Below are 20933 nucleotides of genomic sequence, written 5' to 3' on the forward strand. Positions count from 1 at the left end.
CCAGGCAGTAGGTGCCCTGGGAGCTTCAGTGAGACCTGGGAGCTTCAGGGGTCACATCCAAGGTTTATCGATGAACACAAGGTTGACCAGAAAGAAAACAATTAAAAGTTTCAACACTGGGGCAATGCTTGACCAAGTCAGGCTATTTGGACAACACACAAGTAGATTACAAAAAAGAGGAGTAACAAATAGGCTAGTCATGAGGAAAAGTACTGGTCTATGCTCCCCCAGAGGTGAAGGCCCATCCCAAGGGGCTGCTCCTCCTGTGTGCTGGTTCACAGGAGTCGTGGTGGCCAACTGGCACTGTGCTTATAGGCAGAACTGTCTCTGTCCTTTGGGTTTCAGGCCACATGGCAGCTGGAGGACTGGGTGGTGCCTGGGCTGAGGAAGCTGGCCCCAAAAGTCTCTGAGCATCAATCGTAATATTTCCGGTGTTCTGTGTGTATTGGCAGCAGAGGAAAAGGCCCACCCACTGCAAGGGCTGTATTTCGGACGCCCCAGTTTGAAGCTCAGTTCTCTCTCATCACCTGCAGCCCACAGAACAGCTGAGACCCAAGGATTTTCTTCAAAGGGAAAGATGGCATTCAAGGCCTGAGTGTGGGGCCTGGGAGGATGCCCCACCAGCTGGTAGCTGCTGCTCTGACCAGCTGTACCTGTGTTCGCCACAGCCAGCCCTGCCTTGGGACTGCTGCACTGAACCCCAGGCAGCGTCTAATGAGCGCCCTTGTGAGAGTGCTTGTTGCTTAGCAAAATTTATTGCTGCTCAGTGAGATACCTCTCTCTCCTGCACTAGCCCAAACAGGGTCTTGATTAAAAATCCTGCTACATTTTGAGAAATCAAGAATTCCCTATCCTGGATGATGAAAAATCAATCACCTCAGAAGCCTATGCTATGAATAAATTCATATGTATAAGAGTAACTTAAATCCCAGTGATGTTAAGATGTGTTATATAGTAAGATAAAAATAGCTGACTTCCCTCTAAGTGTTAGAAGAGAAACCAAATCAAATCTTTCTGGTACCAGGAGGTCTGAAACAACTGCAAACAACTGCACTCAGGAAGAATGTGAACATCAAATTCTCATGAAAACAGGTTTCTCCCAATGAGCTGTTCATCTCGCTGCCCTATCCACTCAGAAAGAGGAAGCAAAATAGAACTTGTTATAAGGCATTTATTTTCATTATGTGTTGGAAAGGGACAATTCTCTCTTCAAAACAATTACAGAGATAATGCCACAATACCTACTGCATATTGCTTTACTGTTGAAACCAAAACATTGTCCAAAAACAGGTGCTTGGCAAACAAAAAGAAAATGAATATACTACCATTGAAATCAATGCTGTTAGATGAAAGCACCATCTTCATTGTCAGATTTGATCAGTCATGCAATTGAAGACGCCAAATATCAAGTATTTTGGGTTTTACAGTAAACCATGGTCTTTTATGGGTTTATATAATTCTATACAAATTTAAGTACAAAATGGGAATTATGTTTCAGAAATCATAGTGAACCAGGCTGAAGCGAATCACAAGACACACTTGTTAACACTGTACAGCTGGATTTGAACACAGATACCAATGAACTTGTGAAACCTAGTACACACACAGAATGGTCCCCAAGATTCAGCCATGCTTAGGTGGGGAGCAATGCTGGAGACTGAAGGACAATATCCAACACTATTCACACCCAAAGGGCCAATTTTCTCAAAACTGTTGGGATCCCAAGGAACTGTTGTTACTCCATTTTAAGAATGACAGTGTTTTTAGTATGTGGTTATCACAAGGGTATACACAAGCTGTATCAAATACTGAATCAGAAATAAATAATAAAAGATACATCTAATACATCTTTTATTTTTTAATATTTTTTTACAGCACTGACTTTACAAGAGGATAGACAACCCATTTTAGGGACTGCTAACATCTGAAACAAAGAAGTCACTATTTTATACTCAACATATACTCAACCTTTTAATAACTTTATATATGTATATATGACTTTTCACACAAAAAAAAGTTAAAATAATTTATATCTAAAAACTACTGTGTAAAGAACGAAGAAGGAAATAAAATGTGGGTTTCTTAAAAAAGGCTGGAAGAGGAAGACCTGATTTTCATAAACTCCATTTGCTGTTTCAGCTATTTCTGGAGTTTCAAAAGATTTCCCGGCCATCAACAAAAACTTCCCAATACATTAAGAGCCCTCTGCAAACTTATGGCATGCTGGGCAAGGTCACCTGCTAATGAGCTCATGTGGGCCACAGGCATCTGCCAGCATCTGCCCCTGTGGATTCAGGATAAGAATCATGGAGAGAAAGAAAACATCTCCCCAGATTGCTATTAAAAACCACAGAGTGAAATTTTGGACCACTGGTATCATGGTGTCCACTGGCCAGGATTTTACTCCCAAGCCCTACCCTCCTTGCCCTCCTTCTGCATCACAGATACAGGATGTTTCCTCACAGTGGATTTTTTCATTTCCACAGGAAAACTACCCCAACAGCAGGGTGGACCAGAGCCCAACAGCCAACAGCACACACAGAGTGAAAATGATTTCCTTTGCTTGCTGCAAATGTCACTGTGCTTGTGTTGCTGAGAAATCTCTCTAACATCTCCATTTATACCTGGGTCCTCAAAAACTTCAACCATCTTTAGTAATTTTTGTGGCCATGTAATTTTGACAGAATCCACGTAGGATCTGAAACCCATCCAGTCAAAAGCTCAGGTGTTGATGGCCTGGATCCACACACAGTGAACAGGGAAAGGAAAGGTAGTGAAGATGTGGAAAGTACTTTTCTGGAGGTTACATTCCTCTGAAATAGATATTAAAGCAATATTACAAATAAAATCAGTAATGTGATCTGCAACAGCATGTCCATTTATCTATGAAAGCGAGAGGAGATTATATTAAAGGAAATATTTTAATCTACACAAAGCATTTTCACATACTCCTAATTACAAAACACACACCATAAAGTAATTTTATACTGAATACAGAAATCAATACATCTCTTACTAAAAAGGAGAGAGGAAAAAAAACTTAGCAGGGTAATGCAAGTGAATTCCTGCAAGAGTGCACATGGGGAGACTGCTATGAACTCAAAATAGACTCTATTCACTAAAAAACCAAAACCCAAGATTTTCTGCACAGTTGTGGAAGGCAAGGCTGCAAGCTAGTGTGGAAAAGCCTGACTCACTTGTCACTGCTGCCAGGCAAAGACTTTAGGAAACCAGTGTTTTAGCCTAAGAACTGAGAAGTCTGGATTTTTTTAATTGGATGGAAACAAAAAGAAACATTTTTCCTTTGTTTTGTTTTGGTTTTTTTGCTAGTCAATTAAAACACCTCTGGCCCCATTTAATCTGTTGCCTTTGGACTGTATTCTGCCTCTGTTATCCAACCACTACTCCACCTGGTTGTTCCCTGGCTGGATACTGCTCACATTTAATCTGAAGAACTGGAGGCTTTATCTCGAGCAATCCTCATAACCTCCTGAAAACCTCAGAGTCGGGTCCTTAATTTGTAATCATCTATAATGAAAACAAATTGAACTGTTAGATTTCCATCAGCACACCCTGCTACAGACCTGCTCTGCACAAACATTCCCACATTGAGGATGGAGATCTTTGAACAGCTTTATCATTACAACAGTCTGAATAGTACTAATAAATATATCCTCTCTGCCGCCCAGCACAAAGGTTGCACAGCCAGACGTGGTCAACCAAAGGCAAAACATCTTTGGCCCAGTGACAGTTCTACATTACACAAACCACAAGTGCCAGCACCGATGCTCCTGGTTTGGCTGCATTTCTGCAACTGGTTTTCACATTTTCACATAATGACCAGGATGTTCTGGCATAGGCTACAAACTCAAGCACAATGTGGCCCAGCCAGCTAGAGGGGGAGGAGGGTGGTGATGACTTTACATTGCAGGCAGCAGTAATACTACTTAAGTTCTCTTCAACAGGGAAAAATCTTCACCTGTTGAAGCTGATTATATAATTACAGTGGAAACCAGAGTCCCGTCTTCTCCACCATGCTGACACAAAACATGGAGAAATTCCAGTCAAGTTAATGATGTTCTTGTGGATTTCTAACAGTGAAGCAGAACAAAAATAAATCCCTAAAAAGCTAACTGGTGACCATGTAATTTTAATACAATTGCTCCCATCAACGCAGCGATAATAGCAATGCCTCTGAAAACACAGAAAAACCTTTTTCTAACCCACAATAACAGAATTCAAACAGACATTATGGAAAAGCTCCTCGGATTGTCTGCAATTTTAAGAGCAAGGGCATTCTGGTATGGTCTAATGCTACTACACTCCTCTACTTTTACAAAGAAAGACAAGACTACAGAGTATTAACTAACTTACTGTGAAGCTTATCTTAAATCAAAACTATTCTGAAATTACCAAATGAGGCAGCAATTCAGAAAAGCACTTTAGCACAGGCTTAATAACATACTCATGCTTGAATATTTTGCAATAATGTAACTGTATGTCTGGATACTTGGTAATTTACAGTTTTGGCTTTTAAAAGTTGGTCTCCCGATTTGCCCCTGTGATTTAGTAATATCCTAATATACGAGCCATAACATTAATTTCTGCAAGGAAATATAGTAGTATAGCAATTTCATGGTAATTTCTGTGAAAACTCTATTGTAATGCCACATCACAACAGGTACCTGCATATCTGCACCTGGTAAATTAAAGTGATACCGATACATTCGATAAATAAAAAATAAATTACAGACTATGGGAAAAATGTCACTGATCACACCAATGACCTAAACTTGTTTTCTAGTTACTGCCAAGGTCTGGAGTAATATTTAAATATAGTATTTCTGCAAGCATTAAGAGAATTACAAAATAAACTTCTAACAATCATTTGTAAACAAGTTTAAAATGCACAATTATATTTCAGTAGTTTATTTTGGAGAAACAAAGCAGTGCAAAATAGGCCAACCAAAATTCAGAAGGCAGCCAGGAAAATAAAACTCTTATCTGATGTTCTAACTAGGAAACAGCATACAGACATTTCCATTGGATCCAACACTCAGTTCATGTAAACATACTTAGTTTGAAAGGTCTTGAGTTAGTAAAGCAGTTTTAATATCATTGCTCCGTCCCCACCACCCAATAAAGAAACAAAAACCAAAAAACCAAAAAAGCCCAAGCCATTGTAATAAAGGGAGCAATAGGCAAGTCTACAAACACTCCACCAGCTGGTTACAAGAAAGTACCATACAAAAATATGCACTGGCAAGTTCCTTCCTGAGGGTATCTTTTGTTACACATGTAACATAAAAACACTTTTTATTTTAAACAAACAAAAACAAACCCCGAAGTGTAGATGTCAATTTTATTTCATTCATGGCTTTACGAAAGGTTTGGTCTGTCATGAACACTTTTATAAACCCCTATGTACATCTGACTCACTCACACCACAACCATCCAAGACCTGCGAGCTGCAGACAACATGGGATCCAGCAGCCTCAAAGCATACAAGGGTTGTGAAGCGTGCCCAGCTCAGAACTGATCTGCAATACTTGAGGAAGTTGGCTGCATTTACGTGTACCCTGGAATCTGATCTATTCCACACTCATAAGGTCCTTTCAGTCCCCAAAGAAATATTTTAAAGTTCGTAATCCCTCTAGAGGTGGAATCATCTTCTATTGCGTAAATCATCCTGAAAAAATCAATCTCGGCTACAGGAAATCCCCAAGAATGGCATTTTGGAAGAAGACCAATTTCTCCTAAGGAAAAATCATTACGCAAAAGAATTGCTACACAACACTCTTCAAAACTGTTTCCCCTCTAGGACTGGTACTATCAGGTAGGGTGGTGACATCTTTTTTACAGTTTAATTCTCTCTCCATGACCTACCTGGGCTTTAAGCTCTAGATCCTTTCGAGTAGCTATCTAACAGATGATACTAACCAAACTGGTATTAGATGCTGTAGTGGTGGATGCTTTATGAACACCTGCTTTAGAAAGACAGACATTCCTGTATATGCAAGATAGGAGCTTAACTAAGGAAATTTTCTTAACGCCACCACTCTAAAATGTATGTTAGGGCTTATAAGGGGAATAGAACGCCACTCCTTTACCAAAATAGTGTCTCCATTCTCAGCACTTGGATATTTCCAATTTAGTGTTCAGAATTGGCAAAAGTTGCAGGAATTCTCAACAGCAGAAGATGCTGCCATGCTAGAAGATGCAATAGAGGGTGAACACCACTGGTTCACTGCATATCTCAAGAGATAACAAATTGGCCACGCTTTAGTTTACAAAGAGTATAAAGCACTGTTGTAAATTACCATAGGGCCTCACCTGGCAGCTTGCAACAAAATAATGTGGTCTCCAAGCTAGAGCTGTCCTGTACTTCTACCTCATATGAAAGTACACAATTCTGTTTATATTTAATTTGCAGACAAAAATGCACAGCAGCATGCATCTGTGGAAGGCAGCAACTGAGTTACCCCTCAGGATATGCAGACCAGGTGTACTGCTCCAAGGAAAATGCACAGCTCTGCCAGCCTTTTTTCAGGGCTCTCCCAGAGTCCTCACAAGTGCAACGGACAGAGAATTAAATTCTCCACTAAGAGATCAGCTGCTTCCATTAACTCTTCCAGGATTTCACTAGTAGCAGACGATTGAATCTACTCAAATCACTCAGCCTAAATACTGGCACCCTCTCCGGATGAAATATGTCACTGTTGGCAAATGTGGTTAGAAGCTGCTTTTGACTGAAGCAGTGAGGCCTGGGGGAAGAACTGCAAGGCTGGAACAGGGGTGGTCACCTTGGTTCTGCCCCTGAACAAGCAGGCTGCTCTGTCCTACTCAAAGTGCAGAGGCTTCACAGCAAGCTACCTGTCAACATCTTGACTGGTCAATGTTTCAAGAGATTTGGTTTAGTGATACTGAAGTTGTCTTAGCCTTCTTTTGCAATGGCCTACCTGGAAAAAAAAGGAACAGGGAATATTTCAGGCAAAAATCTCTAGCATTGTTACATTCAGACACTGCATTTCAAAATTATTATCTTCTTGATACCATGAGGTCCGATTTTAAAATGCTGGTCACCAGTGATTACAAAGAACAATAGAAATGAAAGAGCAACCCTCCCACAGTGAAAGGACTAGTGTTAAAACACATGTATGTGTAAACTCTCTACAGATTTGCAACTGGAATCTGATGAAATGGATCTGAATCACTTTCTCACTCTTCCCCTTTCAGTCCGTTTTATCAGCGCATTAGGTTAAATCAAATGGAAGGGTTTTTTGATTTTGCTTTTTTGTGTTGTGTTTTGTGTTTGGTTTGGGTTTTTTTTTTCATTTTTTTTCTCAATTGTATTGTTACAGCCTGATCTGGCTCTGAGACCACAGTTTGTATCCCTGTGGCTTTTTCTCAGTCCATGGTATTGGCAAGTTATTGAGAAGAAGCTTTTGTTGCCAACGTAGCGACGCAGTGCTGCTGGAAGCTGGGGGACACTGCTGAGTTGCAGCCTAGTCTCTGGTGTTGCAGTTTTACTGAGCTGTTGGTCTCGCTTTCCACAATCCAGGAGGAGTCTTTTCCCATGACGCTGAGACAGCCTGTGCTAGCACAGCATATCCGCTCGTCCATGATCCCACCGGTCTGCTCTGCCAGCAGCTTGCTGCGGTTTAGCTGGGTCACCTCAGGTACCTGACCCTGCAGGACAGCAGCTATGTGGTTCAGGAGATCGGTGAAGAATTCAGAAACACCCTCGTAACCTGAAAAGAGAAAAAACAAAGGAAAGAAAAAAAAGGTAATTGAGTAATTTTCCTAGGTTCTTTGAAAGACTTCTTTTAACAGTTTATTTCTTGGGCTGTCCTTGCCCTCCAACTGACAATAAAAAGACTCTTTTCCATGACATCATTTTAAGTGACAGCACAAGCAGATTAGCATAAAGAGGAATAGAGAATCTTGCAATAAAACTAATTTTTTTCCAATGAGAAAAACTGTTGTCTTTCAGATTTGCTATTTCTTTTTCCTTCCAAATATATATGTGTATATATAATTTTAGGTATATTCTACCATTTGTTGCCAAGTCCAGGTTTTTCCCTAAGTTACAAACTCTGGGGTATGACGATCTTTTCCATTCTTTTTCCAGGTTTACTATGGCAAGTAGCTCTAATGTAGAGCTCCCTTGAGGGTTTGAACTCTCTCCAGAATTTGCCAAGCAATACCCTCAGTTAGGAAAACCTCAGAGGACAGCAGGGTTGGCTTTATATCCTACAGAAAAGGCAGCTTCCCACTGTGTAAGAAGCAATGCAATGCTCGTCTAATCTAACCTGACTTGACACTTAAAACATGTTTCCTGCTACGTCTGAAAAAACACTCAAGGCACAGGAAACGTGCACCAATGACACAGTATTTGGTAGAAACATCAATCTTTTATTTTGGTACTGAAACCACCTTTCTGCATGTTCTGTTAAGTGATTCCAGACAATTTACAATGCAGTTTAATAACAAGTTTCCCAGTTAAAACAGTTGCTCAAATACCAGGAGACACAACATTTTTGGTGACACAAAGGGCAGCAGCAGGCGTACAGAGCTTCTGGCTCTATTTTAAACACTCTGGTACAGGCACAGTTTTATCACTGCATTTATTCTAAAATTGAACCAGACATGCAACATATGGGTACAATGTCTTGAAATGGATCTTAACTGCTACTGCATTACCTAAAATTGTTATCAGTTTGCCTTAGTATTTAGAGGTGACATATGACGTTCGGTATTATTTAATGGGATAGGCTGACTGTTTTAAAATGTCTATAAAAGTATTCTGAAGGTGACCTGGCATTAATACAGGACACTGAAGCAATAAATAAGTTTAAAAGACCCATGTGAATAGCATACATCACACAGCAGCATATGAGCAGAACCAGAGACCACAAAGTAAATGCACATTTTAACACACTTTTAGTGATGTGATCACTGGGCAGAATAGCTCTTCAGATCCATAAATAATTCAATTTTGATCTCCATTCTCCTGTAAAGACCAACTTCCTTAGGCAATAAAAACCCCAACTTCCCAGAAACATAAGGTAAGAGGATAATTGTGGTGATTTTATGGTGTATTTATAACCCATATGTTAACCATATAACTCTTATTTAGGCTGAGACATTGATATGAATTTTATTGTACTTGCTCACAATTCTCCCAGATAATTAACAGGTCACACAAAACACCATCAATGTGAGAAGACAGCTCATAGTTTTGCTTTCTCAAAGACCCTTAAACAGATTCACCAAACAAACCATTCATTTCAAAACATCAAGTTTCCCAGTGCCCCACATGATAATCCACTGGTCGGCAGGGGGCAACTAGGACTCTTAGGGCTGGCCATGGGAGTCAGAACAGGATCTCCACCTCTTTGACAGAAGTGCTTGTTATGCTTTCTTGCTTATGTAAAAGCTGTGGGATTAACCTTCAAATCTACTCAGAGTGCTTCAAACACCCTGGGAATAAGCCATCTCCATAGTAACAGCTTTAATATTCAGAGAGGAGATCCATAGTAGCCTAGAGTGTTCCATGTCTGCTCACTGAAAACAAACTAGCCTTGTTGAGGGGCACCTGCAAACACACAAAGTTGTTTTAAATATTTAGAAGTAATAAGATGGCCAGGTATTTAGTCCTGAAATCAGCAGACGTTACAGGGTAAGGAAGCTGTATGTAACAGATAGGCTCAGTCTGGGCAAGCCCTCTGCACACTGGGTGGAAAGGCCCAAGTAATTCTGCCTGGCCACTCAGAAGAAACTTCACAAAATTGTAAAAAAGAAATACAAGGAAGGGAGGAAGAGAACTAGATGTCTCAACTCTTGAGTCACAGAACACCTGCGGAAGGCTGCCAACTATGGATATTGCCTTGTTTGGTTCTGAGGGCTGCTGCAGGCCTCTCAAACAAATCAGTTGTGGGACATCACCTGTGCTACAATGATAACAAAATCAAGAAGAGTAGCTTAAATTACACCTTCGGAAACTACTGGCAATGAATTCAGGGTTAGTGTCACACAGGGCATCAATGGAAAGATATAAGTTTAGCATGCCTCAAAACACAGCTTGCATGAATCAAGCTCCAGCAGGTGCTATCTGAGCACTGCCCGCTGAAACGGTTTTGGAAGTGCTTGTCTACAACAAGCCTGAATTTTGCTATGCTGAAAACAGTCTCCAGAGTCCTCTGGCTGAGCATGGATAGGAAAGATGTCCACCCAGCAATGCATCTGAAAACAAGCACACGCCCCTGCGAGCTTTGGTGGAGGCAAGAAATGGCTATGAGCATTTTTAAGCTAGCATTACAGATGCTACCTGCCCAATTTTTCAGAGACTCTCCCTGATTTTCTGCTCCTCTGCATCTTCCCCTGGCCAGAGAAAAATGGATGGCCCGTGTCCTGCATTTGTGCCAATGTATTAACACACACAAAGTGCATGTTCAGATCTGATGCTTTTCATATTCACCCAGAGCCAGCAGTCCAACTCCACAGGGACAGACTGCAGAACACACACACAAGCCACTGCTCAGGTTGGTTGAGCTCAGCCACAGCCACAGAACAGCAGGCTATGTGGATGGAGCCTTTTCTGTCACTTATCTGAGGTCAGACAAACATAAACCCCACATGCTTTGTGACTGTGCCTACAGTCAGATATCTCAGCTGGTAACCACTGCTAAATATAGTACCAGTGGTTTCCCACTGAACAAGAGACACTACGGGCCTTTCAGACATTTATCTTTAAAATCTTTTTTGAAGAGTTGCTGGTGCTAATGGAGCAGGTAACAGACAACATCCTCCTGCAGGTACATCTGCTCTCACTTCTGATGTTAAACTCATCTCAACATGACATCCATGGAGTGGCAGGTTCAAATGAGCTTCAAGCCTGGTAAACATAAAAGACAGCACACAAGTAAGGCAGCAAGCCTCTAGGCACCTGGACAAGGCTTTGGTTAGGCCTGGCCCCAAGCTGTGGTTTGAGCTCTGTGGAAGAGGCTGTGAACGCTCCTTATAGGGCAGCTCTTTCCCTCCCTTTCTCAAAGCAGTGGTGCAGAGATAATGCAGCAGATCCCTGGATGGTCTAAGTTGGGTCCAGTTTGGCTCTACTGCAACCATTGCAGGTTCGGATGATTTCAGGAAGAGGAGCAAGGGAGGGCCCCTTCCTGGGACTGCACTGAGCCAGGAACAGGGAGATCCCACTGCTGATGCAGCCCATTAGTTATTCGTTTGAAGTGGCTGAGTTTGAAATTCTCATTAGCAAGGTGCTAGCCCTGTCAATGAAGTCAGCCCTTGAACCTGTTCAGCCTTTATTCATACTGGCCCTTGGAGAGAAATACAGTTGCCTGGGCTGAACATGCTTTTGAACAACAGAGTATTCTGTGCTGAAATGTAACTTTGCTGCTGTTGCATTTTACGCCATTGCTTCTTCTCCAATCTCAGCAGCCCTTGAGGGCAAGGGCATCTCTCTCTCTCAGTTCTGCTACCTTTTACAAATCTGAAGGCACTTTTGTCTCTCCCAGCCTTCTCTTCCGTATGTCTGGTCCCTGCTGCTATCCTCTAGACTTTCTCCAGCTGGTCTTCAACCTATCCCATGGCGATAAAGCGAGTAGCTACCTTCACTACCCACATGTTCACCACCAAAACACTGCTGTGTGAGACACAATATAGGTCTGTGCATAAGAAGCTTCCCCATGCTTTCAAGTCTCCTGCAAGGACTAAACCACTCTATTAATTCAACGTCCCTTCAAAGACCAATTACTGTGCAGACTGAAACACAGAACTTGGGCTGAATATCGAAAACTATTGCCTTAGGGTAGAAGTACAGCAGAGCATGAGGCCAAAGGCAGTTCTGAAAACTTCTGCCACAACAAGAAGACATTACTCCTCTCTAAATATGCAAATATATGTTTGCCACTAGTTGCTCCCCAATCTGGACTTTTCAACATTTCAAGAAAAGGGGAATTTTACTCTCTGCAAAGTACCGAATGGAAAACAATACTTGAAAAAATATAAAAAACTCAAAACACCAAACCAAAATGGGGGATGTAGCAATGCAAAAGAATCTCCTGCATCGCTGACTTCAAGACCCAGTGTCTGAAATATAATCCCATTCATAAAACTGATATGCCTCCATCTGACACCAAATTTAGGTTGTTTCACTACTCTTGGCAGAAGAGCGTTTTCATAGGTCTGCAGATTGCATCCACACCATATGGTAGAACTGTGATGAAAAGTGACCTGAGAATAGCAGAGCGGAATATTGAAAGGAAGCCACTCACTGTGGAGATCCACCAGCAAGGCACTACAGGGCAATAGTAGGACTGAGGACCCAAATGGAAAGATTTAGGACACTTGAGGCTTAGGGCAAGATCTCTAGATGTAAAGACACCACAGCCATATTGAAAACTCAAAGTGGTTAAAGAAACTACGAAACAGCCTGTGTACGTCTCTGGGAAAAAACATCACTATTCAGGTAATGAGAGGAGATTCTCAAAGAGAAAAATCCCATACGAAAGAGCATCAAATGAGATGATGTATTCTTTTCCTGTGTTAGACTACTGAATTTAGCACAAGTGACAGACCTTCTCTTATATGCACTTAAAAATCCTTATAACAATTGCAGCGGTCAAGGAGTTTATTTAGTTGTTTCCAAGACATATGTTAACTAAAAAAGCAGAGGATAAATTTACCTAGTTTTAGATGCTCTAATCTATTCTTTTACTCCAGGATGCACTTATGAGTGCACTTGCAAGGATACTAACTCTTCACAGCACCCTTCTGTGCACCTACAATTTTATCATCTTCAGATTCCTGGTACTATTTTTGTGCAGAAATGTCTTTTTGTGGGGAATCAGTTTGCACAGGAAGAGATTTTCAACGGAACAGTTTGTTGCTTCCACCCCCTCATCTTTTTTAATGGCACAGTGTCTGAAAAAACCAGAAATCTTTAAAGGATCTCCTAAAATAGAATTTACTATTCTTTTCATTTCAGAATGAGGGCCAGGTCCAGAAAATCCAGGTTCCAGCACACAGTCCCGGACTGCAGTTCCTGGGCATCCCTTTGCAGGGAAGGGCATGACAGCCATGTTACAACTGGCCACTAAAATTTGACCATATCTCCTAAGAGCCAATATTTCAGTTGCCAATTCCATATCTAGATTAGGGTTCTCCCCTTCCCAGATTGGTCTGTATTTGATCTCAGAACCATCTAGATGCTACTTTCCTGTCCCCAACTTGGGAAGCAATGATGTGAGACACCAGCAGTAAAACTTGTTCTACAAAGAAGGAGTGGAAAGGCTTTTCTCACCTGGGAATGCATTTATATCAATGACCGCATGCTGCCCAGTCTGATTGTTAATGATGATGTCAATTCCGAAGAGGGAAACTCCCAGAGCTTGCCGGAGTGCCTTAGAGATTTCCCGGATGACATCGTCGTTTGGCCGCTCAAATACTCCTTCAATTTTATCCAGCTGTAATGGAAAAAACCACATTACTAAGGGACTCTGAAGGAGCCTTTTTAGTGGAAAGATTGATTTTCAGAAGTTTCCAGGTGCATATCCACCAAATCTAATTGCAGACCACCATTGGCATGAAAGAGAGAGAGACACCAAAGAGAAAACTGCTTTCATAATTCAGAATCCTTCCTATATTGGAAGTTCATCTGCTCTAAAGTACCTAGTTCTTCCTCCTCATACTGGTGCAGCTGGAGAAGCAGAGCAGTGTAGGAATGAATGGAGAATCAGACTCGCTGTTTTAAGTACTAGATCTACACTTTAAAAAACATATACAGGTGGCATATTTAACCCTGCCTGTAAATATTCTGGATATCATTGTTATTTCAATGTAGATCAAGATCTACACTAAAGAATTGATAGGACACAGTCCTGTTGTTAGTTTAGTCTGAGCCATACAATAGAATTCAGCTGATATCTTCAGGGTAGAGCATACTTTTTGTGGGAGTTTTCATGTATAAATTATTCCATCAGTATTTATTAAAATTAGTAACTCAGGTTACTTATGACTAGAAGATGCAATTTTCTTCACTTTTTACACGTGTTACACAGCAGAAGTATGTATGGAATATGTATGCGTATGAGTGAAATGGCAGGTAAACCACAGGAGCAAACTCTCTAAGTTTGAGAGTAAATTCTTAGGAATGGCTTCTCCCTTAACATAACCATAAAGAGATTTATGAATAGTACAATTACAGTTTTAATATTTAGCATCAGTGTTGCACATCAAATTCAATCAAATACGAGACTAATCCCCAGTAGAGCTTGTGAAACAGAAAAGAATCTTGAGACTGAGAGATTGAAAGGACCCAGTGCTGTAAAGCGACTTTCTCAGCAGTCGAGTGCCCAAGAACTTCTTAGGATTGATATGTGCAAAGCTTATTAAAAGGACTGGTAATGCTAGCATGAAACTGCAGGGTGCTGGCACTGCTGGTCTCAAAGGACACCCAGAAATGGTCCTGTGGTCACAGCTTGGGCATGCTCACATGGCAGACAGCTACTGGCCCTCTGTGGCCTTGTGCCAACACCATTTCTCTGCTTGAATTTTCACTGTTTGTCTTTCTTCACAGAACTGAGTCCTAGAAGGATGATTTATGCTTATTAATCTCTCTGGACAGGAAAAAGCCAGGTGTTTGCATTTAGAACCTCGTTCTTCCCTTTGCCTAGATTAGCCCTAGGGAGTTTGGGCATGGCAAACAGCACAGCCCTGCTGCATCAGTGCTTCCTCACCGGAGCTCGGTAAGGAAAACCAGAGGGGTACACAGTCATGCTGGTTCGTGGTACCAAACAGACCTCAGCCTGCAACACAGAAGCAGACAACTTGTGAAAGAGAGTCACTAGCTACTAACGCTTCCATAAGAAAGGACTAGATAGTTTTCCAGCCGTGCTAGAGGGAAAAAGACCAAGTGTACTTACTGCTGTTAAGACGGATGAAGACTCTGGTTTGGAAACATTGTGGCTGTTGAAAAATATTGATTCTCTGTCTGCAATTAGAAACAGGTTGTAAATAACTTTATACCAGATTTTAATTTCCAAAGGACTAGTGCAAGGAACAGTAGGTGGCACTGCAGCCCTGGGAATCTTGTCCTGGTCCCCACTGGACCATCCTTGCCACCCACCTCACCCACAGGCACTTGGCTGCTGGCACTTGGCTGCCTGCACAGGCAGGGACCCACAGACAGGTCACCCACAGTTCTTGGACCATAGACAAATAGAACCATGCCCTGGGTTAACAGAAATTGGTTTCCTTTCCTCCAGCAGAGCCAATTACCTAAGTTCAGTCAGATAATGAAGTTAATTTCTACTAATTTGCCATACTCAAAGTGACAGTTCCAAGGGGAAGGTGTGTGACAGAAGGGTGAAGCTGCACTCACTGCAGGCTGTAGGCCAGTAGCACCCAGGGTACACTGAGATCCCTGTGAAGCTGGGGATCATCAGATCTGCCTAGTCAGGAACCTGTGGCATGGCCCCCTCAAACTCTCCTGATTTGGGTAAGAAAGTGAGACACTTACCCTAACCTACCTACAAAGCTTATTTTTATGTGGACTTGCAGGCAACTTTCAAGGCTTACACTAACAGATGAGACATTAGCTAAGGCATTTTCAGAAGGATGCCTTAAAATGTTCCCTTCAAAATGCAAAAGGATAGAACAACTATCCTAATAGTTTATACGAACACAGGTTCTGGCCTACTTAGATTGATCAGGACATAGAACAGACCTAAATGTAAATACAGGCATACATAGCTGCAAACAAGGACTTTTACTAGGCTCCTAATATACCTATACAAACACAATACATATTTGTGTGCAAAATGCAGTGGACAATGGACATAGTACAATCTGCAAAAACACTAAGCAAAGGGACAAAAAACTGGCACTTGTTTATTCATGTCCTTTAGTTTGATCCTTTCTCCACCTCCTGGATTTGTCCTGTTGCAAGTAGAACATGCTCCCATCCACGTGCTGCTAATTCCTTTATGCTTTTGATGGACCACAAAAATGCAGTTCTCTGGAAAGGAGTGCTTTTTCCATAAAGGAAATCTAAGTAATCTTTAACAAGAAACCTTCAAGTGCTGCTTTCTAGTGACATATAGAAGGATCGCTGTCCTCACTGACAAATCCATTCCTCCTTTCCCCCAACACATCTAGTATCTACAAACCAAAGGACACTTCCCACCAGTGTTTTCAACACTGGGCCTCACATGAACAGGGAGGCTCATTTAAGGGAGAGCACAAGTGATCCTTAATTTAAACACACATACATAACCAAGGTAAAAATAGGGAGAGGAAGTTCTGAAATGATGGAATCCAGGAAATTCTCTCCAAAGCACATTTATAAACAAATTCCGGAACAAATGACACATGAACTTACTGTGAAATGAGAGAACTCTCCCCCTTTCCACATGACATAAAACACTGTTTCTAACAGGTGAGACTCAGGTTACCATTGCATAAATATTTACTATATGAATGTCATTCGTATGTATTCCAGAGCAGGTGAGTTATTTCCCTTCCTATTGAAATAATACAGAAGAGGAAACATGGTATGTCAGAACCAGCTGCCTTCACTTCAGCAGTGTTTTCACAGATATTTTTCATGTTTCCTGACAAGGCTCCAAGAATGGACATTTTCTTTTAAATCGGTACAACTGACCTGAGATTCCTGCAGAGAAATTCTTTAAAGATGGTCTTTTCACCACTGTGTAGGACTCCCCGACCACAAAGACTTTATAGAGCACGGCATTGTGGTTGATGAAGCTCTGAATGACACAAGGGGGGCGAACAGCTTTCAGGCCCTCCTGGTTGAAGATGATCGCCATCTGGAAACAGGCACACACAGTTGTGCACAACTCTTGCAACAGTTTCATGCTTACCCCCCACCTGCCTAGCAACAAGAGGGAACATCTACTGGTGGCTGTATATTGACCATGCGTGAATTCCTTCTGCGCATCTATTTCATTACATTTCATTTAACTGGCACACAGCTCTCTGAACACTACTGGCAGTGCAGCTTTCATTGTCAATCAACATTTTCTTCTCAGCTCTTTGCAACTTCATTTTCTGCCTTTAGTTGGGAAGCTACTGCAACTGTAGGTACAATAAAAGGGTAAAACATCTGACCAACACAGATGACAAAGTTCATATTGAATACAAGCCTGTAGCATGAGAACAACAGAAGGAACAGCTCTGCTGTACTAACTATATGAGTTCTTCCCCACGTCTCTATTCCCCATGGTTTGGTTCAGCCTAGTTGCAACAACCTAAGTATTCAGGCTTCACCCACACCATCAGAGAACATTTTTCAGACTCCAGTAGTTCTTACTGCTAACAAACGTTGGCCTACTGATTTTCCTTGGTTTCACCCCATTACTCCAAACGGATAGTCCTCTTGAAGGCACTGGAATAAATATGTCAAAAAGGAAGGCATTTATAGGGCCTGAATGATGACCAACAGCTGCCTCAGGCAGCATGGAAGCAATGTTGGTAGGTGCACAGAAATGCTTTGACGAGACAGCTTATCTTCAGCACGTGTTACACTGGTCTTTCCATCTCCGTTACCAAGCTTACATGCATATATAATTAGCATAACCACAGTGCCCCATTTTGCAGGTTTGTTGTTGGAGTAAGGGTGCTGAAATGGCTCCTATTAGTGAGGATAAGCCTAGGTTTGCTCTCTATCCTCAAAGCCCTGAAAAAGCTATGCTCTAGGGATCTGAATATTGACCTCTCTTCATTACTCCAGCAATGCTGGGCCTTGTTATCCAGTGGCAGTGGGGCAGTTGGTAGTAAGGTCAACTTACAAAAACAAGTAAGGAGTGTTCAAGGTCAGAGCACATGACATTCATTTTATCTTTTTTTCCTCTGGAAAAAATTCTGTCCCACAGGCAGGGATGCTTTGCTTAGAACACCCTTCCCCTCTTAAGAGTCTTGAAGACAACAGCTAACAGCCAAGTCTTAAGCCTGCTGCCTACCTCAGTCAATGCAGGATGCAAAACACTTAGAAAAATTCCTAAGCTCTGAAACAGAGGTGATTTTATAAGACTGTTAATATTTTCTCACTGTCCTGATTGGGCCTACTGTTTTACTCAGGATGAAAGACAGTCCAGAGAGGCTAAGAGAATTCCTCTGGGTCCTACAGTGAGTCCACAGTGATACACAAAATAAAATGGAAGCTTCCTGCCTCAGCATGGTGCAGATGAGTTACACTGCTTGCTTGTGCTTTCCATATACTTCCTGTCAGTTTTTGTGCTTAGTGCCTTAATGAAGTCAGGGTCACTGGAAGGATTTTACAAAGAAACTTTATCCCTTTATGCTCTCTCTCACGTATTACATATGATCAACTGCTCTTTTGATGAATGCTGTACTTTCAGACTGAACTTTTGCTAACACCTTAGTTTGCTCCTGTAAAAAAAATAGCACATATAATAGGTTTTTGGGGTTTGTTGTTCAAAAACATGGTTGTGGTAAAGGATGTAGTGATTACATATTCATAGTTAAAAGTCTGAGCACATTTTGTCCTTATTGCTCCTAATCTCATAGTCTACATTAGATCACCTGTCTGCACACATGCACAATGACTCAGTAGATTAACATTTTCTGAGTTCAAGTCAATGTGTCCATTCAATACATATTTGCAGCTGATATTCTTACTGTCTCTATTACACCAGGTGCACAGCAACAACATCGTACCTCATTTGTTTCTCAGTGGTGGCAAGAAACACTCTTCCTCCTCCTGTGTAGACTGTTGGCTTTATATAACCTACAACATCTCACTGGCAAGAACTGTGCTGTTCCTATAGTGTTCTCTTCCAATATTAATTGATTCCCAGAAAAAAACCCCACAAGATGAACAGGTATTTATCAGCCTATTTTAGAAGTGTGGAAAGCCAGAGAGTTTATCTTCTCAGCACATAACTGACCTAGACTACTGGAAACAGACTACATGAAACCTCTCTTCTGCAAAGCTCTGTGCTGACAGCCCATGGACTAGCACACAACCCATATAACTCCTGTGGTGTTGCGTTATGCTGGTTCACTGTGATGTCTTATGGTTTTTAACATGCATGAATAGAGCTCCAAGAATTCGCTTGCAGGGTGCACTTGCTCTTTGTCATCTAGCACAGACCTGCTGTGTCTGGCAGTAACATGGGAACAATACTTGATATCATAATTTCCAAATAGCATTCCTCATTATAAATGCAGAGCTGTCTTGAAGGCAAAACTAAACATTTGCACCAGTATTTTTTACTGACAATGTCCTTAAGGAATTCAGTCTCAAAAAGCATAGTGATTCTCTGCCTTTTTCTCACTCAGAAAAAGTAATTCTGGACACATTTCTTCATGATATGAGTCTCTCATGGCAGCTTCACCGAAGGTTAATTATGTTCTGACCTGCTGACAGTCAGGAAGCACAACTTCCAGCCATCATCTCTGTTCAAGTTTAACAAACGGTGCTGGCAAAGCAGGGTTCAAGTGCTGAGCTGGCCAAGGCGGCTGCTAGTGCAGAGGCCATGTAGAGCTGCAGGACACCACAAGGAGGTTAACAGCACCTTGGCTTAACTACAGCATGTTCTCACATGAGAAATGAGGAGTCCATCAGCCTTGGCTGGCACGAAACCCAAACTCCAGCCTGCACCTTCAGCTGTCCCTGTTAGCCAGCACTTGAAGTTTTTGAACAGCCATCTTATGAAGAAAAGCAGGTTTCTGGTCAGTGTTTTGGTTCTGGTGTCAACTCTGCAGTGAAAATATATCTACAGAAAATGAAGTGGTTTACCGAAAGCCAAAGGACTCATTTATAAAACAGGCAACAATTTATTTCTAGACCTATGCTTCATCTTTTAGACAGACTGTACTGTAAGCAGGTACTTATTCTATGCTTCCCTTGACATTATTGACCATAAGCAATTACAAGACAGTTCCACTCTGACCATAAATACACTTTGGATCATTCCTGAGAACTCAGCAACTCCAAAAGTTGCTACTACTAACTATGTAAAGTACCATGCAAGACTTCAGGCTTTTTTCCAGGGGTCCTCCTAGGCTCTCGTCATAAGTTCCTGTGATAAAGTCCAGCCTACAACTGTATTTTAGTCTAATTTTTGCTCAGAAAATGGAATTCTGGCAGGCGGCTGAGGTGCATCTCCATGGTATGAAAGATCAAAGAAAGATTCACCAAGGAAAAAAAGTCCAAGCCTGACCGGACACGAACTGAAAGGTTCATGCATTTCAGGCTGCAGTTGCAGAGGAACTGACAGAAACATCAGCAAGGAAGATTGAGTCTGAAATTCATTAACTAATCCAGAAATTCATTAACTAATCCAGAAATTCATAAATTAATCCAGTCCCCAAGTGTTCTTGGGAATGACAGCAAAAATTTATAGCAGGTGCTCTGGCAAATAATAGGACTGTCTATTGGCTTGTGAAATAATCCAAGGTAAGGTCTGACTGAAAAATCTCATTGCATTTTTAAAAGAAAGTGTTGATCAGTTAAGATTTCAGCCATAGCCATTCTGCTAGTCTAGACTAACATTTTACTTCAGGGTCTTCAGCTCTCAGAGATATTTCAGCAACACAGCACATATTTCAGGAGCAGCTGGGAAACCTGGACTCATGACCACGTTGCTAACAAAGGAAGCTGGGAATTAAAAGAGCCAGCAGTAAGGGCTGGATTTTCAAAACTGAACTGCAGTAAGCAGGAAGGCAGGAAGCACAAATGGAAAAGAATTAAAACAGGACTCAACTCACCTAAATTTAGAGGAAGCTAGTCTCATAGGTAATGCACTCCTTCCAGGAATATACAACCATTTTAGCTGCAATTGCCTTACAGGAAGGCAGATAAGCTCTACCAGCACTGTTCTCCCCACTGTGTTATTACAACTGAACATGCCTGGAAACCATCTCTGTTTGTT

The 20933-nt window shown here is 41.5% G+C and overlaps 1 protein-coding gene across 2 annotated transcripts in view; it reads right to left on the bottom strand.

The window, feature by feature from the left end:
- Positions 1–1153: 1153 nt before the first annotated feature.
- Positions 1154–20933, bottom strand: part of ITPK1 (inositol-tetrakisphosphate 1-kinase) — a 143179-nt gene continuing 123399 nt past the window's right edge. For both annotated transcript variants that reach the window (XM_027746092.2, XM_027746093.2), the window contains 4 exons: positions 16679–16844; positions 14940–15007; positions 13319–13481; positions 1154–7751 (listed from right to left, as the gene is read on the bottom strand). In XM_027746092.2, the coding sequence (XP_027601893.1) occupies positions 7429–7751; positions 13319–13481; positions 14940–15007; positions 16679–16844 (720 nt within the window). In that variant the 3' untranslated portion in view covers positions 1154–7428. The remainder of the gene's footprint in view (positions 7752–13318; positions 13482–14939; positions 15008–16678; positions 16845–20933) is intronic.

The sequence above is a fragment of the Pipra filicauda genome, unplaced genomic scaffold (genome assembly GCF_003945595.2).
Source record: "Pipra filicauda isolate LSUMZ 115617 unplaced genomic scaffold, ASM394559v2 scaffold27_size4233163_pilon, whole genome shotgun sequence".
NCBI lineage: Eukaryota > Metazoa > Chordata > Aves > Passeriformes > Pipridae > Pipra > Pipra filicauda.